We start from the raw sequence: 26,417 nt of genomic DNA, 5'->3' as shown, positions 1-26,417 counted from the left end.
GGAATGTAAACTGGCGTTGGCACTCATTTTCCATCTTGTGTAAGAAAGACATTTCCCTTTCAGGGCTCTTTTGGCGTCACATTAATCTTTAATCTCCAACCACTCCCATCCTTCTGTTCATGGATCCCATACCAGGACACTGTGAATGGGGAGATGGAACAGTAACACATGAGTGTAAACATGTAGGCGTTTGAACATCCCTAGGGTGATAAGTGCTGTTGGAACCTGAATCGGGGGGAAGGTGTTGCTACTGAAGGCTTTTCCCTACATGCCATATATTCTCGGTTTATCCTGATTTCATCAAAGTCCTTGAATCCATACCGTAAAGAAACATTTATGTATATGTCATGGGCATGGGTGCTTACTGCCATATATCTGCCAACATTTAAGACTGTAGACTTTTGGAATTCTTACCTGTGCCCCCAGTCAAGTGTGCGAAACATGACAGAAGAAATGTGTATTTGTGGGATAAACATTACGTGGAGTTCGGTTCAGTTCAATAAAACGTACACTGTGTTTTGACGAAGTGCTCTTTTCAGAGGAACACAGCATTCTGAACAAGTGAGCACTAGTGACACAGAAATACAGATCAGTTCAAGGTTCAGACATGGGACCAGACCCATTAGGAGCAGTATCTGGCATTAGCATGTTCACATACGCAAAAAACCGGACTGGCTTTACAGATTGCCTTTAATTTGTTTTTATCTAATTAGTCCACTGATGTAAGCGATAACAATTCGGAATGTCAGTGTCCACTTCTGCACACTCTCAAATAAATGTCTCCGTGAGAGATTCTCAACTGTAGGACTGTTCTGTCTTAAAGTGGGGTCGGGACCACAAAGCAAGGGTGGGGTTTGAACCTGTCCCGAAACCCAGCAGGTAGCAATAAGCGTCCTGAGAAACAGCTATATCAAGTAACAGATGTCAAGGCCCACAGCAGTTGAGTTTAGGTGCTTCATGTCCCACTCATTTATTTTGCTTGCTGAAAACAAAACCTAACTCGGCAACACCGGGCATAAGGCTGGAGGGGGAGGGGACACACCCAGGACGGGAGGCCAGTCCATCACAAGGTACCCCAAACAGGACTCAAACCCTCGACCCACCAGAAAGCAGGACCCAGTCAAACCCACTGGACCACTGTGCCACCGCACCCCCTGGAAGAAGTGCAGCTGTGAATTATTGAAGAATATTAGCTGGCTTTTTGCCCTAAACATAATGGTTTCGGTGCAAATTGTGCTGGAATTGTGTTTGTTATGAGTGAGCCAAAACTTGTAATGAACCCAGATGCGTTATCTGATCAATTGTCTTTGAGGTTCTGTTCTCCGTCTAAGACAAGGTGCAGTAGGGTTTACTGAGAAAAAAAAAAAAAATAAAAAAAATAAAAAATGATTTGGGGCAGTGGAACAGTGTGATGTTTATGCACCCAGTCGCTGAGTTTGTCCAGTATGATGCATAACGTCAGGGCAGCGCTCAGATAATTCAAACCTTCACCAAACTGAGGGTAGGATGCCAAGTAAATCAGAGTTAAACGTCAATGTCTTCTGGGAAATTGATACGAGCCTGCGTGCTTTTACTAGTCACCTTTCTCAGGCTTCGACAAGCGAGGCTTTCCGTTTCTTTGAGGCAGTGAGAGACAAAGGATACAATGGATTAACGCATTCTTGAAGAATCCGTACATCTTGTGATGAAAACCTGGCATCCAGTTACTTACACTGAGAGTGAAGAACTATCTCCAGAGGGCTCCAAAGAGCCAGCAGCGGTGGTTTAACTCCAAGACTATAACTAAGGGAAATTAAAACTTGTCGGGTATTGGGCGGACCAAAAAAAAAATAAATTAGTTGTATTTAAAGGAGTTACAAGAAATACTGAGTGATGAATTATGCTTGCTACATCATGTTATCCATATTCTATAACTACTGCACAATGTCATAATCCAGAATGAGTACATCTATGTAATACATGCGTGGTTATGATCCTTTAAAGTTCCTCATCCAAAAAGCACAGGCATGCGCTGAATGGCTAAATCCAACAACCCCAGCAGAACCAACATGCATATGTTCCTTAAATAACCTTCTATTCTATAGATCATATTTAAAGTCTGACACCTATGTGACAAAACTTCATTTGAGTGAGCAAAGTTAATGCAACTGATTTATGTTAAATTAAGGCAGTTTCAAATCGGGTCTCTAATATCAGCAGCTTTTCCCCAACTCATTTCAAGACATAGGAAACCCGGCACAAAGTGAATAAATAAAAATTTATTTGGCATCTTTACAAGTTATAAATACAAAAAAAGCTGCATATAAGGACATTCAAAGAAAACACTTAAAGAAAACAGTGGCAACAGGGTTTTCCAAACAGTGCATTTCATAGTTTAAAAAAATATGTTAGTGATGGATACATTATTATACCCCCCACCCCTTGAAGAAGCTGAAAAGCGAAGATGGGATCCATGAACTGAGCGAAACGGTCCTCTTGTCTCCACCTGGATGCTCCTCCTGGCCCGGAGCAAAAGGCTCAGCAGTCATCGCTCTGGATCATGGAGAACAAGAAGGTGCACAGGGAGCTCCAGGAGCTGCCGCACTGCTCCTCTGCCATCTTCTTGTGGTCCACACTGTCCTTGCAGGACTTGCCCCCCTGCGCGCTCGTCGTGGGCCCCGGCGGGGGCGCGCTCGTGCTGGTACCCTGGTTCAACCTGAAATGCGCGTCCTTCTTGGCTCTCTTGCACACGCCCGACTTGATGAGCGCGTTCGCGTCCTGGCACAGCTTCTTCTGCTTCTTCAGGGCTCTGGAGATCTGCTTCCAGTAGGCTTTCGAGTTGGCCGCGTACTGCGGGCACACGGACGGCTTGGCCGTGTACTCGCACGCGAACTCCAGCCCACCGTTCCTGCACGTGACCCCCAGCGTGATCGCGACCTTGCCGCTGGCCGCCCACGTGCACTGCGTTTTGTCATTCGTGGAGAACTTGCCCTTGAAGACCTCGTTCGCTCCTCGGCTCTTCTGAGCCTTGTCGGCCCGCGGGGACGCGCCGGGGGACTTCTCGCCGGGGGGCTTCTCGCCGGGGGGCTTCTCCGGGGGCGCGTCCCTGTTCGCTCCCCCCTTCCCTCTGCCTTCTGCCTTTGCTCTGCCCCCCTTCCGCCCCGCGCCCCTCTCGCTCTGGGCCGCGAGGACGTGCTGCGCGATGCAGGAGAGGAGCAGGAACAGAGCGACGTTCTTCAGCATCGACATCGTGATGATCGTGTCCCTCGGGCGCCTTCCGCGGCTCCTCCTGCGAATCATATGTCATCGTAGTCATCACAATATATCATGTACACGTAACTATAATCATTATGTAAATATCGTGACCCCACTTTCAGCCCCTGGCCTGCCGCACACGATGTTGACTAAAGAAAATAAATAAAAAAAAAGCAAAGCCGACCATATATAAGAGTAAACACAATGTTACCGCTGAAACTGATTGATACTAGTGGCGAAAATCGGCGTGGCATATCTCACCTGTTATTGTAATCCACGTGCTGCGCGGGGATGCTCGCGATCACGCACGCCTGGAGTCCCTCGTGTTTGGTATTTATACGTCCCGTGACACGCCCACCTCCAGCCACATGGACGGATTTACAGCACAAAAGCTCTCGGCGGGGGCGCGCCGCGTGGGCGCGCGCTCGCGCTCTTTCCTCGCGGGAATCGGCAGGTGGGAATGCTAAGGGGCCGGTATGGCGTACCCGCGCCGACTTGATGCCACATGCCCGACGAATAAAGTGATTCCAAATATGATTACGCAATACTCCAACGCCAAGACTCATCGCGAACCCCTTTGACACCCCCCTCCCCCACCCCACCAACCAAAATGTATTAATGAATTGAAAGACACAAGGGAGTGTGTGAAGTCATGCTGCTTCGAGGTATGCTTGGCATGATGTTCAGGCACAACCAAGTTTTAGTGATGCAATCCAGTGAGAACCATGCACCTGGGATCACTGCCATCCTCCAGGTTGGCCTCCTAATGATGGGCATCTCAACAGCATCCCATAAACGGTGCTGTTCGCACTGATCACCTGCTGCGGTGAACGAGTCCTCGCTGTTGCTGTCAGAGGGAGATCAGAAGTGGAGCGGTGAAGCAGAGCCAAGGGGATCATCTGTCCTCCTCAAATGGGCAAAGTCAGAGCGGATCCAGACATCTCTTGGGAAATCATTTAATGCAACGAAATATTTATTTCAGGGCTTATACATGAAATTTTAAATCAAAGCAATGAAGTCAGCCTAAGGAGTATTATATGTTCCTTATGAGTTTGAGTAATATGCTTTGGCCTCTGTGATATTTGCAGTTGGTAGGTGAGGAGAGATACTTTTCAATTCTTTCTTTCTTTCTTTCTTTACACAGAAGGATGTTTCCACAGGGACTGCCTTGATGTTTGCTTATGTACCCATACAATATGTCAGATCGTGGCTGTGTTTGTGAGATACATGGTTTCAGAGTTTACACCGATACCTACAATGTTCTTCTCAGTGGAGAAATTGTATTCATTTTCACCTCGTAGCGCACTGCCCAGCAGCGCCCCCTGTTGGAAAACTGGGGGCCGAAACCCGAAGAAATTTTTCTTTCCCCTATTCAGTTCATTTCTCCTTATGCAACACTTTGGCATTCATATTTTTTTTCATTTTTCTTTGTCATTCAGTCTGAGTTTTCTCCACATTTATCACGCAAACTAGGTTGTTTTGCATGCCAGAATGGACGTTTTTTTACGTGGTTTCCCTATTCAACCACCCCATGTTTTACATATTCATAGCTATATGTTTTTCTGAGTATTCATTTATATATATGAGTTAAAGTTATACATAATATAGTATTTATTTATACATACTATATTATGTATAACTCCATCTCTTGTATTTTTTTTAGTCTTACAATATTAATTTGACATTTAAAAGAAATGTTGCAAATAAATTGAAGTTAAACACAAAACACACACACACACACACACACACACACACACACACACACACACACACACACACATTGGATATTCATTTCTATTCATTCATTCTATTAATTTTCAGACCGTGTGGATTTATTGATGTATTAAAGAACCCTGTTTTCCGTAAGAAATACATTATGAATTCTATTATTATAATGTCTGTATATTTACAGTCTGTCTGATTATGAGCATATTAATATACTGAAAATGTGCCTTTGAAGTAGTTTATGATACAAATATCAAGTTGCAAAAATTTATTTTGTGACACACTGTCTTGAAAGGTGAATTAGATCCTTACGTTGGTTGGATCCGTTGTGTAGAAATGATAACACTGAGATTTCTGTTACCATTTAATATTTATTAAATCTGCATCTGTACATTCATACATGACTCAGAAATTCTAATTCTAATTCAGGTAATCTGTTTAATGAGGAATAAAGTAAAACTAAGCCACTATTCACTGCTATTTATAGAGCAATGTACTTTCCTTCGCATGCTGTTATATTACATAAAAAGAACGTCAAAATCTTAAGACAAACTGCTTAGTGATATGGATCTGAAAGCTGAAAAATGTACAGTTCTGCTGCTCAGGAAAATGTAAGCAAAATATTACAGAGCCTTCTTACAGTATTTGCCAATTAAATGGTAAAAAACAGTTAAATATCCTTTGCAAGGCATCTAGAAATATTTTTAATTCAAAAGTAAAAACAAGAAAATTTCAAACCATAGAAAAGGACTGACAGCAGTAAGACAAGCTTCCTATTACTGAGCACAATATGAAACACAAATTAATCTTTCATCTGTTTTCCTGGGGATTAAAGTTCAATAGTGGGAAGGATAAGTTTTAAAATGCTTTTGCCGGCCACGTAAAACCTACAAAACAGAAAACAGAACAACACTAATAACACAATAATGAAACTGTCACAATACAAATGAAAAGTTTAGATTTCTTAGTTAAAACAAACCAAAAAAATTCTTTGATACCTTGTTTGAAATGCTCACTAAATCCCTGAGTCAGACCATCAAGGTGTTTTTTACAGTCTTTTCCTGACGTGTTCCTAAACAGACGTGGACTCACCTGTGAGTTTAGTTGTGGAACCAACTCATAAAGACGGCGCTGACCCCCTGCAGGGACTTAAAGCAGTAGTCCTGTGCCATCCGGGCGATTAGGGCAACGCTGGGCGCCGTGGGAACGGTCATTCCGCCGGGTTTCGGAGTGCTGCTCTTGGGCTGTGTTTTGGGGGGTGATCGCTTTTCTGGGGCAGGACTCACTGTGGTTGCTTCCATCTGGGACATTGGCTTCTCATAGGTGCTGTCTGTCGGCATCCCAGGTGCGGGCTTGCGCCACGAACTGGCGTAGACCATCTGCGCCTCATCCGAGGCCTTCCGGCACATGATGGGCTTCAGCACGCGGGGTCCCTGGCAGGCATTATGGAGCTTACGCATGTCCCACATGATCTGGGTGAAGTAGTGTTTGGGGTTGCGGTTGTACGAGTGGCACACGTTGGGTTGGCCCAGAAAATCACACCAATATGAAGTGCTCTGATTCCTGCAGGACACCCGGAGCTTGGTGTACTCGCCTTGGCCCGTGACACGCATTGTGCACGCGTCCCTGTCCTTGGTGTGGAACCGGATGGGCTCGTCCCAGATGCCTTTCGCGATACGCTCATTCTGGCCATGAGCTGGCCACAGACAGCACACTGCTAGGAGCAGCAGGCATGTTTGGCTCCTCATGGTGGACTGGACAGCGGCGGTGGAGATCTTGCAACACAGATGATGTGGATTCCGCAACCCTCTGCCTATTTATTGACTCTTCTCACAAAGAGCACTTTCAGACTGGTTACATTCGCTCTTCCTGACGGGCCATGTGGAAAGAAGCCCTTTGGCAATATATGCAATGTCATTTAGGATTGGAAGGGAAGTTCCAGCTGTCAGGTGCCAGTATACATTGCGGTGCAGTACATGTGATCGGAGTGGCGCACATATCAACCACAACGATCGCATTGTGGGTTATTATAATTAAAAAGCTGGTGGGCTGTTGGGTTTTTATAATTTCATGTCATAGGTTTATTGGTGATACAAGACCTTGTCTTATTGACTGAAACAAAGTATTCTTTGTAGCGGTTTATCGTACCGATAGTAGGAAAATCTGGATTTAAACATTTGAGATATTTAACATGAATAATAAAAAGTGATATGAAATATTGTATTTAAATAATGGTTGAACTTTTAACTAAGCAAGCAGCAATGGCAAATTTAAACACTGATGCACTGTAGTGGATTTCTTCAGCACTTCCAGGAGGCTGTAAGGCATCTGTGGAATGGATAGGGTTTGGAGGTAAGCAGGAGGGCTGCAGAGTAAGATGCACGGGGAGGAGTGTTTTGAAGGCTGTTAGGTCCACACTCCTGGGGACTGTTTTCTTAGCAATCCATCCAACCTAGAGAGAAAGAACTCCTTGTAGGCGACAGAGGCTCTGCAGTGTGAGCCTGGGGAGCAGGATCTCGCTGGGCTGAAGGCCGGGGAAAGCGGTCCCTCAGGGCCCCCCAAATTGAACACGGGCACTCCTTTCGCTCACCCAAGCCCCTTCAATTTGCGCGCAGCGGACCGTTACGCCACATTCCCTTTAAGAAACGATCTGTCGAGAGACGTGGGATTCCCGCTCATTACTCACGTTTGAAGATGAAAGCACAAGATCGGCCACGTACGTGTCTAGGCTGTGCCGAGAGTTAAAGGATATGCTTTTTGTTACACAATTCTTTGTGGAAAATTGTCTGAATGAGTTGCTGCTTGAACACCCTTCGGTGCCCGTGTCTGCACGAGTTCCTGGTATACACTATACCTTTATACCTTTATGTACTCACCTTACATTCGTTATCTGAAGCTTACGGGAGAAGTAAAAACATTTACAAGCAGCGATTTTAAATACTATCAGAGTGTTACGAACATGCGGCAGTTAGTGTGACATAATTGAGCATTTCACAAATCAACAATGAAATCAATTTGTTATATTTTATTTCCCTCAGATGTTGCTCCCGCCTTATGTACACTTAAAGTCCATATTAAAAATAAAAATAATAAAAAAAAACAAAATCTCAGAAAGGGTGAACAAACTGAAATCTTTATTCACATATATTTTTTACACCTTCAGTTATCCAGTGGTATACATTTCCAGTGGGAGTTAATTCACAGGCAGTTCAACCCTCAATACACCAAACATCATAACAATCATTTACGGACTTATACTGGTTAGAAATGGCAAAGAGTAGTTTTCAGCACTCAATACAACACTGTATGGCATACGCATATCCTGCAGGTGATCCTTCCACAACCAACGCCGACAGGAGGAGGACGCACGGATCACAAACCGAATGTAAAAAGTTTACCTGCTTAATATCTTTGCTGTGGTTTAACTCGAATGGCTTGTTTTTTGGGCGAGCGGTGGATGTGTTCTCCATACAGTTTGTTCAAAACAAATCTCTCAGGTCTTCTTTACAAAGCTTTTGCTCCTTATTGTAGTTCCAAACTTTCACTATTAAGGTGACGTACAAAAATGTGACGAGTTGTTATAGTTATTATCTGAGCACCTAATTTAAGTCCAAAGACCTGAGATCTATGATACAAACAGCTTTTGGCTTCAGAGTGTCCTCTGTTGTTATATCTGGGTAGTACTATAGCCCCAAAATAAGTTAATAAACAGTAGGTAAGTATGGTCGATTATAATAATGATGAAAATTTGTCAGTGAATCTACACCTAAAATTATATTTGTATTCATTTCATCTTCTAACTGTCATGACATGGAACATAAAAACCACCTGACAGTTTGTCAGGAATGTTTATTTTTTGTCATTTAATGATAAAACATATTTCTAGACTTTTCTGTCATAACCAAAAGGGTCCTCATATTATTTTAATAACAACATTATAATAGTATTGGAGTAAAGGCAATAATCATCTCTGATCTATACGCTTTGAACCCAACTTGGACATGAGCACAAATTGCGTTTTAGGTTCAGTACAGTTTATTGACAAGTAAATTCTTAGTTTTAATTTTTATAATGTAGACACAAGAGTGACAGCAGACCTAAGCAAAAGTCATTGGTTCACTTGCATTGCTTGGAAACGCATAAGCTGTATTTGTTTTACTGTGACAGAAATACCATCTACTGTAGTAGATCTCCACGCTCCCACTGACCCAACACTGTAAAATCTGTGCACTTTATACATGACTAGAAGCTATATGGCAATATTACAGCTGTATGTCAAATAGCAAGGATGCACGCAGTGAAAAGAATAAAAACTAAGGACATGGTATATAAAAGAAACATTTTAGAAAATATGTAGAAAACGTTGAAAGATTTGAAATAATACAAAAACGTACATCTCTTGTGTTTCTGGACTGCACAGATGAGGACTGTTGCTAGTGGCGGCTGCTGTAAAAGTGAGATTCTGGTCAGCTTCAAGTTTTGTTACTGTGAATATAAAAATCACAACTGGAAAAAAATCCTTAAGAATTACAGATGTTTCCACAATTTTTGTATTTTTTTTTTTCTTTCTGTATGACATGACTAATAGCAGGGTTTGGGCAGGTGCCAATGAATGTCCAGTGATGAGACAGAGCATACGGTGAAGGGAGAGGCTGTGGACATAAGAGCGTGGAGGCAAGATAACGCGGTCCTTTGTCAGTCATCTTCTGTTTTGTGGAACTCTTTCACGCTCATCTCCTGTCCAAAGTATGGGAACTGGAAGTTCTAGCAAAGAAAGAAAGGAAGTCATGACATCACCAAGTTCACCATACTGGGGCAGCTTGTAGCATAGTGGTGAGAGCTGCTGTCTTTGGATGGTCGCAGGTTCGAATCCCACCTCCAGCTGTAGGACCCTTGACCAAGGTACTTGCCCTCAATTTCTCGAGTAAAATTACCCAGCTGTATAAATATGTATATAGGTGTAGGTATCTTAACATTGTAAGTTGCTTTGGAGAAAAGTGTCAAATATGTAAATGTAAATATACCTTTGTATATCTACAATTACCTGTCTCAAGATGTAGAAACTTCTTTGCAGTTAAAATAGTGTGTCTTGTTTGAAAAAATCTTAAAAAAAATACATATTTTATTAAAAGGAAAAAAAAAACATAGGGTAGCAAGTAGTAGTAAGAGTTGCTGACTTGCACTTGAAGGACACAGGTTTGAACCCAAACTCCTACTGTATTACCGCTGAGTAAAGTAATTTTGCTAAAATTGCTCCACGTAAACAGGATTACCCAGCTATATTAAAGAATACTTTGCTTTGGTGAAAAGTGTCAAATAAGTGGGGAAAAAAACCCAACTTTCGGCACTGTAGAACATCTTCTAGGGTGTAGTACCCTACATGGTTTGTCAAAGTCCTTTGACTGATCAACCCCATGAGCTCAAGCACCGATAAGGCGGGGTCTATTAAAGTGTGATAACTTACCATGAAGAATACTTTAGTTCCAGCCTTCCACAGTACTGAAACAAAGAAGGTGACAAGATTTAAACTTGGGCACAGAAGATCACTTAGTCCCGTTAAGCTCGGTTCCAAATAAAAAAAAAAAAAATTCATTTCAAAAGAGTGACAGCAACATGTAACACTGATAAAGGAGGGGCAGATTTCAGTTATTCACTTAGAAACGGAAAGAAAAGTAACATTCACGGAAAGCCACAGTCATGATAATTTGGTACTGGATGCGATGAAGATATGATTAAATGTTAGAGTGTGCGTGTGTGTGTTTACATGTGCAGCGGTGTGTGTCTGTGGTTCATAAATGCCCTCTACAGTTCTACAAACCAGTGTTTAGTTCTAAGTAAAAAAAGTGTAGAAGCATCTGGACTAATAACCATCTGATCTGTTCAAGGAACACCAAGACACGTTCAAGTGCCATACGTATCTTGGGGAACAGGTCTCCCCATCACATTCTGACCGTAATCTGTTCCTAAAGACCTGCTCAAAAAGAAAGTTCTTGTAAAAAGAACTCTTCATTAAGACTCATTTAAATGGGGAAATATGTTTCTGAGCCACAAAAGGTTCAGCCATCTTTTTCCACCAAATGTGAGACAATTCCCTTTTTATGCTTTAAACATGGAGAAAATCTATGTTAAATCCAAGATTAGATCTACTGTAAACGCCTTTAAATCCAGGCTTCTGAACCACATGTTCAAAATTGCAAATCAATAACACAGTTGCAAAATCTCATCTTTCTGTTTGTTTTCACTCTCATTATTTGTCTTACTGTTATTTTCTGGTTTTATATTGTTTTACTCTGTTGTTCTTGCGCAGCACAGCGGTGCAGCAGGTGCCTCACAGCGCCTGGTCTGTGGTTTCGAACACGGGATCGAATTTATCCCAACCTGTGCAGGGACTGCATGTTCTCACTGTGTTAGTGTGAGCATCCACTGGGTGCGCCAGTGCAGAAGTGTACATCTCAGGTGAGCTGTGACTCTAAATTTTCCATAGTGTGTGACTGAATAAGTGTGTGTGACTGGACTGGTGCCTGGTGTAACATGCCTCACACCCTGTGCTTCTGGGATAGGCTCCAGGCCACTGGGACCCTCCACCGGGTAAGTGGTTCTACACACACACACACACACACACACACACACACACACACACAGTTTCAGAACCGCTTGTCCCAGACAGGGTCGCAGGGAACCGGAGCCTACCCGGTAACACAGGGCGTAAGGCCGGAGGGGGAGGGGAACACACCCAGGATGGGACGCCAGTCCGTCGCAAGGCACCCCAAGAGGGACTCGAACCCCAGACCCACTGGAGAGCAGGACCCGGTCCAACCCACTGCGCCACCGCGCCCCGTGTGGTTCTATACATTAGATGTATTTTATGTTCTTTTATTGCTGTAATTATTCCAATGTTGTTATTTATTATAAATTGCCTTGTATTTGTAACCTATATACTGCAGACATATCGATACAGCAATTTGAGAAGCTACTTTTTGATCCTAAAATAAAAATTAATATTACAATGCAACCTTATCAGGCTATTCTCAGTTTTTAATTAATGTAATCCATTGTAATGCTTGTAACACCCTTCTGCTGAGCTAATCATAAAGTATCATTTGCGATAAAAGAAGAGCAATTCATATCACACAGTGATTTGTAATGATACTCCCAAGAGAATTCTTCGATTTCTTCTGTGTTTTACTAATTGCAGGTTTTAGAACAGGTAAGACTACATTTTTCAGCCTTTAGTGCATTTAAAATCTTTTACCTTAGAGCTCATTATTAATATAGATGAAGAATTATGCAAATTCATAGCTGCTTGTGAGCAGCCAAAACGAGTGAGTTGCACAAGAGGTGCCGTGCCCCACCTTGACCTGGTGCTCAAAGGCACATATTTTGAATTTAAATGTCTGTCATCACAAGGCATTTATTCTCCAAGTTGATAGCTCAACTATGCAAAGTTTATGGTACAAATTAAATCTGATTCCAAGTTCGAATTCTTGTAAAAGGAGCATTTTTTTTTTATCCAAAGAAAGACTGTATAGAGCTCTACAAAGTTCCATAAACCTTACAGTTGTGCTTTTAAATTCATGTTCGCTGTGTATTATCTATACAACACATTTGACTATACAATCTTTATATGCTGTGCGTGATTTTTTTTTTTTTTAAAAAGCATCATCAGAATTACAAAAAAAAAGGAACAAAAGGTTTAACGTGGGGAAGCTTTTCAAGGCACTGGAAGTCAAAGGCGCATTCCTCTGTTGGCTCTCGCTGCCTGGTCAAATAACGTCTCATAAAAACTGCGGAGGCGAGGAAGTGCCAAGATGGGCGAAAATGGTTTTACAGGAACATCTGAATGGAGCAGACAGCTGGAGAGGAGAGGAGAGCAGAGCCACACACCGGAGCTCCTCAGATTGACCAGGAAAACCGGCAGAGCGAGAAGGACAATGGAGACTCACAGATATGAGGAACAACAGAAGAAAGTTGACGGGGAGAGACAAGCAGGAAAGAATAAGCGAGAAGCCCCTACGCACGAGGAGAGTTGGTTGCCAGTACCTGGCTGGACCCGGTACAACCCGCTACGGTCTCACCAATCCGCGTGCCGGGGAGGTGCCGAAGCCCGCGGGAATCTAGTCATCGTGTCATAGGTGGGGACGCTAAGTGGTGCAAAAACAAGTTGAGGCACATGATTTAAAACACGAGGGTCCTGCTACGGACCTCCCTCGGGTGACAGAGCAAAGCTGCAAGCAAGAGCGCGGCCTCTGTGTCGTTCGTAGGGTCCGGCCTTCGACTCGACTCATTTTATTCGATGCGAACCAACATATCGCAGCCCCTCGGTGCGGGTGTGTTCAGAGTGCAGGCAAGTGCTAAAATACTTCTGTGCTTCGCTGGAGGCTTCCAGGACGACTCCTTTGCTTGCCTGCAGCACGGTGCCTTTCCCGAGGAAGGGCTGTCATAATGCGAGGGATCGCCGCTTATTATCGGCACCCATTCACCGCGCTCCTTCAAAAGAGTCTTTGTGCGTAATTCCGCCTGCAGCTTTCGAGCTCTGTCACGCAACCGTGGTCCTCTTAGAGAAGCTCATTCGAGGCCACGCGTTTAGTGGAGGTCTGGAGCGTCGCTCAAGTCTGACACGTGACTGCGAGCCTCCAAATCAAACCCAGAGACACGTGCAGCGGTATCCATGCAAAATGCCCCCGATGCTGCCTCGGTGTTACACAACGAGGGGAGAGGTTTACAAGTCCTGGCTTGAAGGTGGACATTGTGCATGGAGAGTTAGTAATGTTAGTAAGGTGTCACATATCATGCCATGCAAATTTGGCAGATCGTACAATGCAGGCCAAAGGACTAGCAACACGGACACTAAGGTCCACGTGGTTTCATATGAATAGACTGTTTAAATGTTCGGTTCAGTAATAGCGATGTTGTGGAACAGCTCGATGGGAAGGTGTGTATGTCCTTTCCAAGCTGGCTGCTTTCTTTACACAAGTACTGGTCCCATAGTGCTGCTTTCAGCTTCATCTCATTGGCAGGCAGCACCATTCAAACACCTAACCCACTACACAGTTTACCGTAGTGGACTTGAACTCTTTCCAAAGCACTGCCCGTTAGCTTCTCAAAGCAATCTAGACACTCACTGATAAATTAAAAAAAAAAAAAATTGATTTCTTAAAAATTGAATTTATACCTGGAATTTTAAGGAAGCTGTAGTGCAATGGCACAATGCAAATTATTTACATTAATATTTGAAATGCTTTACATAACCAGTCCTACTGTCAAACTTGGCTATCTTTTTTGCTAGTTAAACAAATATTCTCTTAATTCTTTATTTGTAGGCTCCAAACCCTGGCACAATCAATGGTCTATATCACAATTTATATAATACAATTTAAATAATTTTGTTTTTGTTTGAAATTTAAGATTAATAAGTAGAAACATTTGGTGACAAACATCATGCCAACATTTAAACAGTCCGGTGCAGCAGGACTACGAGTAAGGGGGTCCCCTCAGCCACCTTCCATGCTCCATGCACATGCCCCACTCCCAGCATGCATTTCTTCCAAACTCCATACATCATCTACTGCATCAACCCAGCTGCAGCCACCATCTGGAGTGTCTGAATAGGCATGCGATTAAGAAAATATCTGGATTTTACCTGGCCATTACAGGGTTGTGAATACCCTGAAAACGCTCATTATGATAACCATTAATACCAATTTCCATACTGCAACAAAAACATTGGATACAAAAAACGTAAACACAAAGATGCAGGAATGAAATGACATGGGGTCTGTCAACTGAAATGAAGTGGACAGGGGCTTGATCTAACTGAAGGACACAATCAAAGTATTAAAACTGTACAAATAAATAAATACAAATGTGCGTATATAAAATAGACAAGTACAAATTTTAGAATGCTATTATATATATGAATTAAAATGATAAATTATGGCAAGGACTTGCTTTATAATAGAGACTTGCATTGTATTCTTTGTTTAGTGCTTAATATGTCAAAGTAATTTTTAAAACATAAAAGGTACTATACAGCAAGTGAGGAAAATAGTGAAAACCTCCACAATGCACACATTAAAAGGCTTTAAGGCTAAACTCAGCACCAAAAGAGTTTGAGAAGTGAGCAAGCAGTAAAGAATCATTTCTTAGTAAGAGTTTAGAATTTCTAGAAATTAAAATATTAGGATGGAAAGCTTCAGAAGAATTTGGAGAAAAGCAAAAGGTGGCGGAAAAAACCTTACATTTTCATCGGTATTGCCACACTACAAAGACAGAGAGAAGCAAAACATGAACATTACGGGTTTCCACGACAAACGTCCATAACACTTCGCCGCGCAGCCTGCGAGCAAGAGCGTGCTCAGCAGGACACTCGGAAATGTCACGACCCATTCTTTCACAAACCGAAGTGCACGCAGGAAAACAGCACTCAAGGCAGAAATAAAAGCCTCTTTTTCGTCAAAGTGCAGAGTGCATAATGAGATGGCAAGAGTGCAAGGAGATGTCAATGAGTAAATGAAGTGGTGGGGAGATGGAAACAGCAGGAATGGTTATCACAACGTGAAGTGCCAAGTCCCTGAGACAGAGGAACTGAAAGCAAGAGAGGAAAGACACTGGTTACTGGGTGTGACACATTTTACAGAGAGGAGTCAAGGAAATGGGGGGTGGGGGGAGGTCTTCTGCAGAAGATGTAGAATAGACTGTAGAGAAGATAGCTTAGTTGGATGTTTCTCAACGCGTCGCCAACGAACTCACTCGTCATACACGTCCTCCGTGTCCATGCGGCGGTAGAATTTGGCCAGTCTCACGGACAGTATGATGTTGGGGATGAGGAACACCGTGCAGCAGCCCAGACCGAACCAGAACGTGTTCTGAAAGAGAGCGATGAAGCACGTGTTCCGCTCACACCTTCTGAACCAAGCGATCGCAGCAGATCTGCTTAAACAATATGGTGCAGTGGCTAAAGGAAAGAGCCATGGAGCCTTACCGAGCGGCACAATAGTAATGTTTTGTACAGTTGTGCAAGTACTCAGGATGTTATTGGGCACATGATCATCTAGACTGATTTTGGATGAGAATGACAAGCATCCTGCAAGGTGTCTTCTGCTGTTTACGTCTGAAATCTCGCAAAACATGAGGATGACACCGGATCACACACTCTGGAGACACCTCGACTTCCCACCACCTTGTTCATTTCAGGTGCCAGAACACTTCATCGTTGGCACCCGGCAGGAAATCTTCACCCACCCATCTTTAGCAAAGCTTCTGCTCAGGTGTATGGCATACGTGATGGTCAGATGATGACCTAGACCGGTACAAGTGACCACATCCATGCTCTTCCACCACCACGTTATCACCCACGAGATGGAACACTTTTCCATTGACATTTCAGGTCTCACCATCGAGTCCACTATGAAGCTGCAGGCCACTATGTCTGCGGTGTCCACGATATTGCTGAAGGGCTTGCAGGCTGCCACATCAGTCGAGAGCTAGAGAAAAAACGACAGCATGGCAAATCTGCCCATGGCATTTAATGATTCCCTGACTACAAATAAAGCAAAATAAAATGAAAGAAAATGTGAGGACGGGGAGGGCTTTCGGAATATTTGGGCGAAAAGGAAACGGAGTACTTGCCGACATCTTCACCCAGTCGATGTACTGTGTGAAATAGCTAGCAATATTCTGCATGTATTTTGAGGTTTCCTGAAAGAGGACAGAACAATAAACCACAGTGAAAGTGAACTAACAGTACACTATGGCAATAGCTTGTTTTCCCATTGTTGGGTGCAATGAGCAAAAATACTACGTGTCGGCACCAGTCACGTTACCTGCTTGACCACATGTGATGCATTGTGGGTAATTAAATATTCCGCTGCATCAATTGCACTTAGTACATTGTCGATCTTGTCCTAAACAACAGAATATAGAGAGATGAGCAAGACTTCAGCAGAATTTACTCTAAACTCGCAATACAAGGTGAAAAAATGCTTTTTTCGAAACTATGGTATCGTACATCATTTAGAGGTGCAGGTGAAACCGTAATACAAGTACATGTGGGGACAGGCTGTAGACGGGCAGGAAGCACTGGACAGAGTTCAAACTCGCTGTGTGAGAGTCCGTGGAGCGCACACTTACAGGGAGCTCGGCGGCTGTTCTCTGGAGCAGCCGGATGCTCTGGCTCAGAGTGCTCTTGAAAAGGAAACACGGAACACCTTCACACACCGCAACGACACTCCAGGGAGTGACACATCAACGGCAGTGTCCCAAGAACACAGTGAGCAAATCACAGCACGTCTGCTTCCAATGACCTCGCACTCAGGCTTTTCCAGCTTTACCATATTTATCACACAGAGGGTAGATGTTAACTTAATACATGGCAGACAGGTGTCAGAATGCTTAAGATGAGCGAAAACCTCTGGGAACAAGACTGCAAGCACCAAAAACACAGCAATACACACACATACACACAACTATACAGTATATACTCATTATATGTCCACACATTCTACATATTGCACACTTATAATACACATCTTGTGATGAACGTGTGTATATTTACTTATACTTGTTACATTTGCTATATTCTTTAAGATGACTAAAGAAAAGTTATTTTTAAATTTTGTATTTTAAAAGAGTAGGTCATGTGGATTACTGCAGAAAGATCTGCAGCTGATTCCACCCACATGGTAAAACCTTCCAAAGGATGAACCATAAGACAAGCCAAAGCACTGATGGAAGCACAAAACTCAGTGAAGATGAGTATTTTTTTCCCCAGCTGTACACGAAAGAAATATGCTTACCCTCGCTCTAACAAATTTCTTGGCAGCCAATAAAAAGGAAGGTGAGAGCATAAGGGAAATGGGGAAAAAAGTAAATAAGACAACAAGCTCACTCTGGGAAATATGGCAGCAGCAGATGCTTTTAGTCCTGCTGAAAAGGTCAGCTTTAATATCACACAGTAAAATTAACTCTGTTTTCACGTGTTTGCCTAAAGTAAGAATCGGCAGAGGTGTTTCACTGAATACAAACAAAGACCGCTATAGATAGAAACTTTAACTTTTAGTGACCACAAGCTCTTTCCGCACCACGGTCCCCATTCCGAGAACCACCGTGGATAGGTCATAAACTACATTCTGACGTAAGGCAGGTCATGAGAAAATTGTGAGACACCCCTTCTGCTTACCATTGCCTGCTCCATAGGAACCACCTGCTGGGCGTGGATCTGCCGGATGCTGCTGGCGTGGCCCTTCAGGGCGTTCTCCAGTGCCCCCCGCGGCTGTGGGACAAACAAGGTGCGTCAAGAGCCCCTGTACTATTGGAGATGGGCCCCGCCGTGAACTGAGAGGTGACCAGTTAGCAGCACCTGGTCCTGCAGAACAGCTCACGGCACGGACTAGAGCAGAGGGCTTAGTTGCTGGAGCTTTTCCTCTGTACATTTTAATGAATTAATACATATGCAGCTAATAAACCAAAAAGCAGCCCTGTCTAGAAAACACTCAGTGTGATAACATAAATGTGTGTCCACATACACGCAAATCAATAAATCAGTTATATTTATACGTATTAAATATGTGTCTATATGTGCATTATTCTCATTCAAAACAAAACCTTTCTGAACTTTATTTTTGATTTAAAAAACCCACCAGCTGGTCTGCCCGAGCCTCCAGCTCATTTGCAAACGCCAAGAGATCCACAACTGTTACACCTTTATTGACCTATAAACAGGAAAAAGACGGAAGGCAAAAATGGATCCATGCTTTCAGTGCACATGCATACAGTAAAGAACCACAAAAATACAGCAACAAACCACAACTTTTACATTTCTCTAACATTACTCGACTTTTATAATAGTGGTCGGTTTTTTAATAAAGTGATACATTAATATGGTTTTCTGATGTCCGTTGTCCCATTAGGAGCTAGCCAACACTATTAGACCATTTCCTGTAACTCAAAGAGCAGCAAGGGGACGCACGGTATATAGGTCTACACGTGGGGGAATCATGGGTACAAAGCTGGCGTACCTCAGCCAAGAATGCGGCGTAGTTGATCTCGCTGATACCAGTGTTGGAAAAATCAATGAGATTCTCCCTTCCTGCTCGCTCCAGCAGGACTATGCCTTTCAAGTCCACCTTCACATCTTCAAAAACCCTCGCAACGTCCTTGGTGTACTGAGCAACAAGAGTCACAACGCTAAACGCCATACAGGATCGCTTTTATTGTTGACTGTACATGCTGTAGGAAATATTTTGCAATGGTATTTGTGTATCAGATTATTCTCAGACTGTTGTGAGTGAAACATGCTGCCGTGAGCTGCAGAGCAATGACACTCACCACACTGGAGTTTAAGAACTTGTTCACATTGAAAATGTTGTCCAGCTTCAGCGCTGCATAAAGGCCCTTATTGTCTTTGCAGCTTCTGAGCAAAAGAAACGTTGCAGAAGACACTTTAACACCCACAATGACACTTTTATCCATAGGGCTGATGATATTAATTTATGAGTGTACAACAAAAGCAGTGAGAGCAGACATGGTCCAGAACTGAGCATTTAACATAGACCCTCTACTGCCTCCTGGTGACATTATTAAGAGCTTTCAACACTCTTAACTTCAGAACCTTGTCATATAGTAGGCCATTGGTTTGTAACTTGTATATCTGTCTTTAAGTACGACACTCACCTGTAGAAACTTTCCAGGGTCAGGTCAATCTGCGGGTTCTGGAACAGCATCCCAGGGAGGAAGTTCTTCAAGCCTGGGTTGACCAGGTACGGGGTGTCTATGAGCTGGGCACAGAAGCATCAGCGCCAGGGTTGTCATCGGCGCACGAATACACCAAAGTAACGTTTTCTCACATCTACAGTCTAAATCAAAATTCTCCTTCGGACAACCGTACAATGTACTAGATGTCAGTTCCTCACGGCGTGGTCATGGTCTTGGTCTGAGCAGCTAGTCCATAACTTGTGAAATTTCTTCCAGTTTTGTGACAGTTTTGCTTATGCAACATGGCCTGTAACCGTTTCTGTAAAGCTGCGTTATGTAAAGCCGTGCAGGTCTAAACCGGGCGCCAAAAGCAACAGAACCAGCGGTCAAGGTCTTCAGCCCAGGGGAAGAGTTTCTAAATGATTCCGGATTGTGAAATCACATTGAAAGGACTGAGGTAAAGCCAATATACTTTGGCAGCAGCGTTTGGAAGTTTGGATAGGGCCGCATCTAGATCGAAATTTTTGAAAAGCACCACACTTCGTAGCCTCAGTGTGTCTTTCTGAGTCTTGGTGCTTCCATATTCTGGCTGTATGGAAAAGGAGGCAAAGCCTCATTTGAGAAGAGTGCTCATCCCTGTGTGCTTACCTTGAACAGCTGTCTGTTTTCAAAGGGCTCGCAGACCAGTTTTTCCACATTTCCCCCAACGACGAAGGTGGCCGTCACCACCGCCATGAGCACCCAGGAGAAGATGAAGCTGAAGCCTGCACCACTGGTGCAAAGGACATGAAAAAGGGACAGAGGTCATATAGAGATCAGTCAAACAAGCATGAGTCCACCTGGGAAAGCTGGGAAATACTAGTATATTATGAGGTGAACAGAAGAGCGAAAGCAAAGCAACGCACCAGTGTCCTACATAAGGAATTGTGCTGCCTTCTTCCTAGCTCTTCGGCAGCATTTGTTATTTGAACTCACTTCCGGATCAGACTCGTTACCCGAATGTAAGCAAAAAGGTGGTTTACAGCACGTGTACTCAAACTTTTGATTTGCACTTCACAAGCACTGCCGTTGCTGGGCAGTCTGCAGTTGGCCAAGGTTTGGGAAGAAAGAAAATGGTTTATAAAGTAGTGACTGGTTATGGACATAAGATTGGAAATGGAATTTCATACAAGGCCCTACGTGAGCAGATGAATGACGGGTCATCTGCAAAATGTGATGATGATTATGATGATTGCAGAACGTGATTAATACTGCCCACACAATTGACCGGTCTACTCCCGAACCCCCGGAACAGCGGGCTATGGGCACTCACGCCATGAGCAGGTTGCCCCCCGTGTTGGAGAGGCAGCCACGGGTGGTGGGCGACGCGTGTTTGTCGTAGCCACAGTGGCCGCAGAGCAAGCCCAGGCAGTTGAAGGTCAAGATGAGCACGACAAGGCAGCACAGGGCAATGCAGCCGATCCACCTGCAGGGACAAACCCCGCTCAGCGGACAAAGTATCTTCGCAGATCTGAAACCGGCCCGCTGTGGGGTCCTGAAGACTGCAGCTCCAGCACTTTTTCACAACAGAGGACTGAAGAAAAGGGCAGAACTACTGAACTACTCAAAGATGGGGAAACAGAGCAGGTCTTTTCGCTTTATGTAGAACAGTGACGCTTTGAGGAATGGTACGAGTGTGGCGTGCATCTCATCCATCTGTCTGTTCCCACTGTAGAGCCAGTCAAATGCAGTTTGATATAACACAGAATCGCTTGTAACGCAGTCAAAGGCATGATTCCAGTTCCTTCTTTCTCAAGAGCTTCAAATTTAATCAATTCATGATTTGTTTCAGTGGATTCTCCAGAAATTATTTTAATCTTTAGGTGCCCATTAGTGTTTAATAACAATAAAATGGAATTATTCTTTTTTTTTTTTTTTTTTTTTTAAAACTTTGTGTAATTTTTTTGTTTTTAGCAATAAAATAACCAAAAAGTCTGAGTGAAATTCTTATTTCCAGCGTTGACAATAACGTGTATCCATACTACAAATCCATCCTCATCTTAGCTCATTCATGTGTAATAATCATTATCTGTAGTCATGTCCTTTTGGTTGTAACAGCCAGACATGAAACACTGGTAAGTTTGAATTAAACTATGCAAATTCAATGCAAACCAAATATACTTCTAACAGTCTAAAATGTAGAACCTCTGATTCATTCCAAATTTTCAATTTTGTTTTATTCAATTGCTTATTGTTAGTTTGTTTATGCTTAGGGTGGGTGGAAGGGTTGTGGTTTATTCTGTTAAAAGAATTATATATTGTAATTTCCCCGTGTAAAACCTCAGCATCAAATTAAAATACAGATAAGAACAGTCAATACAGCAAATGTCAATGGAACCTGTAGAAGTCCATCTGGTCAATCTGTGGGTAGAAGACTTCAATTTTCATCTGGTTCTCGGTGAGGAAGATGGTGAAGTTGGCCATGGAGGCATGTATGGGAAACATCCTGGAGAAGCTCGTGATGTTGGCGCCAATGCCGTCCAGCATGCCCTTGAGCCCTGCCAAGGAGACACAGCATAAGGACCAGCAGCGGAGGAGGAAATGGAACAGCAGACCACACGCTACAGCGTGACCGTCATCGCTTCACAGCACAGGGCACCTGGCATGGGACGTCTATGAGACCGAGGAACAAAAGCACCTCACCCAAATAGTAAAGAGTAGTAGAAGCTCTACCTATAATCTCCTTATAATAAGCACAGAAGTTTTTATTCAAGGTGAATCTGAGAAATATTTCCTGGTATTGGAGCATTTAATTTGAGACAGCTGGTGGCATAGTGGTTAGAGCTGCTTGCTTTGGACCCAAAGGTTGCAGGTTCGATTCTCATCTCCAGCTGTAGTAGCCTTGAGCAAGGTACTTACCCTCAACTGGTCCAATGAAAAAAGGAAAAATATCCAGTTGTATTTACCCAGTGTATGGGTAAAAGCTTAACACTAAGTCATTTTGGAGAAAAGTCTCATCTAAATGAATAAATGTAAATTTGGAAACGTATGCCATTCGAGGTGCAAGGACCATAGTATGCTCTTGTACAAAGAGGAGCGGTATGTTGGATGTCTGTACACAGGACGGCCCCACCCCTCAATGTGCAATGTTTTGCTCATAAACATGAAAGAGTGTATGGATTCTGTACGCTATTTTGGACTTACATCTCAACGTAAGTGAAATGTAAGGGGAAAAAAACATTTAGGAAATGAGGGAACTACAAGGTTATCTATAAGGATTCCCCAACTCATCTGAAGTGTCTGCAGAGAGGAGGGGGACACAACCTCACAAGTGCACTCAACACAGCTTCCATTTCAAACATCTGAGTTTCGGAGTGCTTCTTACGGTCTAAGGAACGCGGTCGAGAGAAAGGGTGCGAGCGTAAACTTTAGAGAAGGCCCGTGCTGTAGCTGAGTGCACTTGAGGCCAGCGTGAAGAAACCGTAGCGCTAAAGAGGAGGGCGACGCACGGCAAAATACGACATTTAGTCCCACTTACGAGGCAAGGCTGTGATTTAAAAGTGGAAATTGTTGAGAAACACAAAAAAAAAGAGAAAAGAAACACACTGAGAAACACACGCCCGCAACGTACGTACGCACTTGCTCAAATATTGATGCTGAACTCGCCGTGCCGCTCAAAGACTCTTGGGAAAATAAGTACCGGGTTTCACCATAGGACATGATTACAGGCAACGACTGTGGGAAATGGACTGTTTGAGGAGCTTTTCGCGATGGACCCTGGTCACTTATACATGGCCGAGCGCTCTCTCACCTGAAACGACGGTTCTCGTTTGCTCTCTCACCATGGCAGGCGTGTCGTTAAATGATGAGTAGCCCTGCAGGGGAGTAAATGGAGGAGGGGAAAAAAAAAAAAAAAAAAAAAGTGCTGAAAAAAGTACCCCCCCCAAGACACACAATGTTATATAGGTTTTCACTTACAGGACAAAATGCCTTTGAAATTGTCTTCAACTGAAAGTAATACCAGAGCAGACTTTCAAAAACCGTCGCTGGCATCGATCAGCTGGTTGTCAGTGAGCCCGAAGGGGAACCTCGAGGACAGGATCGCTGAAGGACGAGTTTTCGGAGGAGACTCACCTTCTGGACAATGTTGCTCAGGTCAACCTTAAGAACGCTGTCCACATTTGCGAGCTGTTCGCTGATATCTGGCAGCTGAGAACGAATAAGCACAATGAGAACGGTGCTCTTACGAAGCGCGGGCGCCGAAGGGGCCCGGTTCGGGTCAATTCGTGGAGGGACGGGGAGCGCCGAGAGCCTCGTACCCCGGAGAAGTTTGCGCTGATGCTGAGCTGGCCGAGTGTGCTGCGGATGGCACTGCAAGTGTAGGAGACGGCGCCGTTGGAGCAGGCCGGGTCGCTCAGGGTGTTGCTGAGGCTGGACCTGACGCCGACGAGGTCTGCCTGGAGCCGGTCTGTGCCGTCCTGCAGGGTTTCTAGGGCCGTGCTCACGTTCTCCAGCGCCTCCTTGGTCTCCCGCATGGCTGCCGAGAGCGAGGTGTGGGTCAGGTAAACATTCCCTCGCGCACCCCGAGCGGCAGGCACCTGGTGCCAAAAGCCAAAAGTATTCAGCCCGTCCATAGTCCCCCGCAGGAACGGTGATGGCTTCCAACATCCATCAGTAGGGGTTCCAGCAGTTTTATCAATATGGTTTTTATTGCTGCTCTCTTCATTATTGTGCTACAGGGAGAGGGGCTCCAGAGAAGCTTAATTCAATCAGGCATTTACAGCCACCCCTCTGTTTCTTGTTTATATGGTTTGCCCCTGGTCTCATAAGAAACAAAACCAAACCACCACTTTTGGGCATGGTGAATATTCCAGGGTTGCTCTGGGAGCAGAACTCCAAATAGCAGAGGGCACCAAGAGTCAGTGGCTGGATTTCAGTCCCAGACACTGACTAAAGCACTTCTACCCCCCCAGTGCCTCAAATCTACAGCAGCGCTGGTGTGCAGATAAATGGCAGTAAACATTGTACTCTATGAAAAAAATGACAGTTGAGCTCATTTGCATCCTAATTGCTGGTATCACAGGACATGTGATAAAGACAACAACGAAGGGGAAAAGGGTCTGGTGATGTTTGGTAGGCCAAGGTAAGAAAACACTGCACCAAATGTATGGAATCTACAAATGAGTGATACAGTCCGCTCAGAAGGAGAAGTCAATTTACCGAAGCGTCGAGCCAACATGTGCAACAAACAGCAAAATTCCATTAAAAGTCTTATTTTGTTCTTTTTTCAATCAGGGCTTCATGGACTGACCTCCTGCGGCTCTGTTAAACCTCTTCGTTCCCATAAGATAAGAAAGGAAATAAAAATAATTTTTTTTTTTTTTTTTTAAATTTCAGTTTTTCATGTTTGATACCTTCATTGCTTTTCGTTTCTCTTCCATTGCAGGTTATTTTTCAACTTTTCAGAACAAAAGTGATTTTCTTCATTGGGACTGCCTCATTAAATTTTCATAACATGGCTAATAGAAAAAAATATTGGTAATAATTACGGTAAATATTAATACACACAACTACATTAACATTTAAATATAGACCAAATTGATTATGGCATCTGTGTACAAAGCTGATTTGTGTATGAACATATAGTGCATATTAGAACAATGCTGGGAAGGAAGTGGAGGAAGATGGTACCACACTATCTATACATTTCAAATAACTGCTGTGAAAAGTGGGCACTACAAAACTACGAACTGGAGGAAGGAACAACAGCACAGCTAGCGAGCACAAGAACAGCACCACGGAAAGTTCATCAGGGCACCAGCTGAGGTCCAATCGCAGTTACCTTTGATGGCCCTTTCCACTTTGACTTGGAGCCAAATGAAACAGAAGAACGGGGGATAAGAATTAATGGAACACTATGAGAGTGTGGAATAGAGACGCATGGACTGGGAGGATGCCCTCCCCGTAACATTCATACATCGTTTACGACACTGAACTCGGACGCGCCGGAAAGAGAGAATTAGGACCTGCAAAGGTTCTTCATTACCTTTGTTTTATCAGAACACAGCGGCCATCACGGACACCTCTCTGCACCACAGAAATGACTCGCAAGCATGGAATTCCACAGTAAAACGACAATGTACATGTTGAGGCTCTCCATCATCGCAGCACCGATTCGCCCTATAGCCGAAGAGTCACGTTCGATTTAAACCCAATATCCATATATTTTAATTTTCATCTTTTAAAAGATGAGCAGTAACATTTTTAATGAGATTATTGCTGCTGCAGATCTGTGGTACAATTAAATATTCGGAAAGCAAACAGTGAATGCTTCACGCTCAAGAAAGCAGAAATGATGCAGGAAACCCATGGGATACACATCGCGGTGCACAGATCGTCGGGCCTCACCTCCAGCCATGCTCAGCGCTGCGTCGAGAGCAGGAAGGACTTCTTTTCCGAGCTGCTCGTGTATTTTACTGCCAAGCAGCGGTCCAATATCTGTGAAGAAGAGAAACGTAAATTACGAAATTTTCGCCTTGGAACGAAATTAATGATATTCACTGAGCATTTGGCCCCCGGACTTTTATTGGACATAGTCTCACTTCCCATTATTACAATATACTGTATGCTCCAGGCCCATTTTTATCCACAGACCCTGTAGAAGCTGTGACAAGATCCTGATAGGATTCGGCACACTGGTTTACATTTTATGGGCAAAACAGACAGCAAAATAAAAGTAAAGCTGCAGGGAGACACGAAAAATAAAAATTCTGCAGCAGTGCCTTTGT

At 43.7% G+C, this 26,417-nt stretch overlaps 3 protein-coding genes across 12 annotated transcripts in view; all 3 read right to left on the bottom strand.

Moving 5' to 3' along the window:
* Positions 1 to 2,238: 2,238 nt before the first annotated feature.
* Positions 2,239 to 3,582, bottom strand: LOC108924443 (fibroblast growth factor-binding protein 1-like). Its single transcript, XM_029259164.1, has 2 exons — positions 3,496 to 3,582; positions 2,239 to 3,268 (listed from the first exon to the last, which is right to left on the bottom strand). Exon 2 carries the CDS (start codon positions 3,226 to 3,228, stop codon positions 2,518 to 2,520), a length of 711 nt encoding a protein of 236 aa, XP_029114997.1. The 5' UTR covers positions 3,229 to 3,268; positions 3,496 to 3,582; the 3' UTR covers positions 2,239 to 2,517.
* Positions 3,583 to 5,781: 2,199 nt separating this feature from the next.
* On the bottom strand, positions 5,782 to 6,707 carry LOC108924356 (fibroblast growth factor-binding protein 2-like). Its single transcript, XM_018735674.2, has 2 exons — positions 6,052 to 6,707; positions 5,782 to 5,846 (listed from the first exon to the last, which is right to left on the bottom strand). The coding sequence occupies exon 1, from the start codon at positions 6,705 to 6,707 to the stop codon at positions 6,060 to 6,062; it is 648 nt and encodes a 215-aa protein (XP_018591190.2). The 3' UTR covers positions 5,782 to 5,846; positions 6,052 to 6,059.
* A 1,412-nt stretch (positions 6,708 to 8,119) lies between these two features.
* Positions 8,120 to 26,417, bottom strand: part of LOC108924552 (prominin-1-A-like) — a 57,274-nt gene continuing 38,976 nt past the window's right edge. For 2 of the 10 annotated variants that reach the window (XR_001965312.2, XR_001965314.2), the window contains 23 exons: positions 26,038 to 26,127; positions 23,949 to 24,166; positions 23,764 to 23,838; positions 23,441 to 23,504; positions 22,028 to 22,187; positions 20,963 to 21,115; positions 20,299 to 20,422; positions 19,630 to 19,733; positions 19,285 to 19,369; positions 18,975 to 19,121; positions 18,597 to 18,668; positions 18,137 to 18,229; positions 17,754 to 17,771; positions 17,089 to 17,142; positions 16,782 to 16,862; positions 16,588 to 16,656; positions 16,353 to 16,442; positions 15,709 to 15,824; positions 15,198 to 15,218; positions 14,600 to 14,668; positions 13,000 to 13,100; positions 10,424 to 10,458; positions 8,120 to 9,723 (listed from right to left, as the gene is read on the bottom strand). Coding sequence is in view for 4 of the 10 variants with exons in the window: in XM_018736024.2 (XP_018591540.1) it covers positions 13,031 to 13,100; positions 14,600 to 14,668; positions 15,198 to 15,218; positions 15,709 to 15,824; positions 16,353 to 16,442; positions 16,588 to 16,656; positions 16,782 to 16,862; positions 17,089 to 17,142; positions 17,754 to 17,771; positions 18,137 to 18,229; positions 18,597 to 18,668; positions 18,975 to 19,121; positions 19,285 to 19,369; positions 19,630 to 19,733; positions 20,299 to 20,422; positions 20,963 to 21,115; positions 22,028 to 22,187; positions 23,441 to 23,504; positions 23,764 to 23,838; positions 23,949 to 24,166; positions 26,038 to 26,127 (1,973 nt within the window). In the remaining 6 variants the exon portion in view is untranslated. The other 8 variants (XR_001965313.2, XR_001965315.2, XR_001965316.2 and 5 more) reach the window with 7 other exon arrangements.

This window comes from Scleropages formosus, chromosome 16 (assembly GCF_900964775.1).
Source record: "Scleropages formosus chromosome 16, fSclFor1.1, whole genome shotgun sequence".
NCBI lineage: Eukaryota > Metazoa > Chordata > Actinopteri > Osteoglossiformes > Osteoglossidae > Scleropages > Scleropages formosus.
Note: the sequence above shows the minus strand (reverse complement) of the source record. Positions and strands in the feature narration are given on the sequence as shown.

What these genes read in the sequence shown, in the direction of transcription:
- LOC108924443 (XM_029259164.1), bottom strand. Translation starts at nt 3,228, where the DNA reads ATGTCGATGCTGAAGAACGTCGCTCTGTTCCTGCTCCTCTCCTGCATC.
- LOC108924356 (XM_018735674.2), bottom strand. Translation starts at nt 6,707, where the DNA reads ATGAGGAGCCAAACATGCCTGCTGCTCCTAGCAGTGTGCTGTCTGTGG.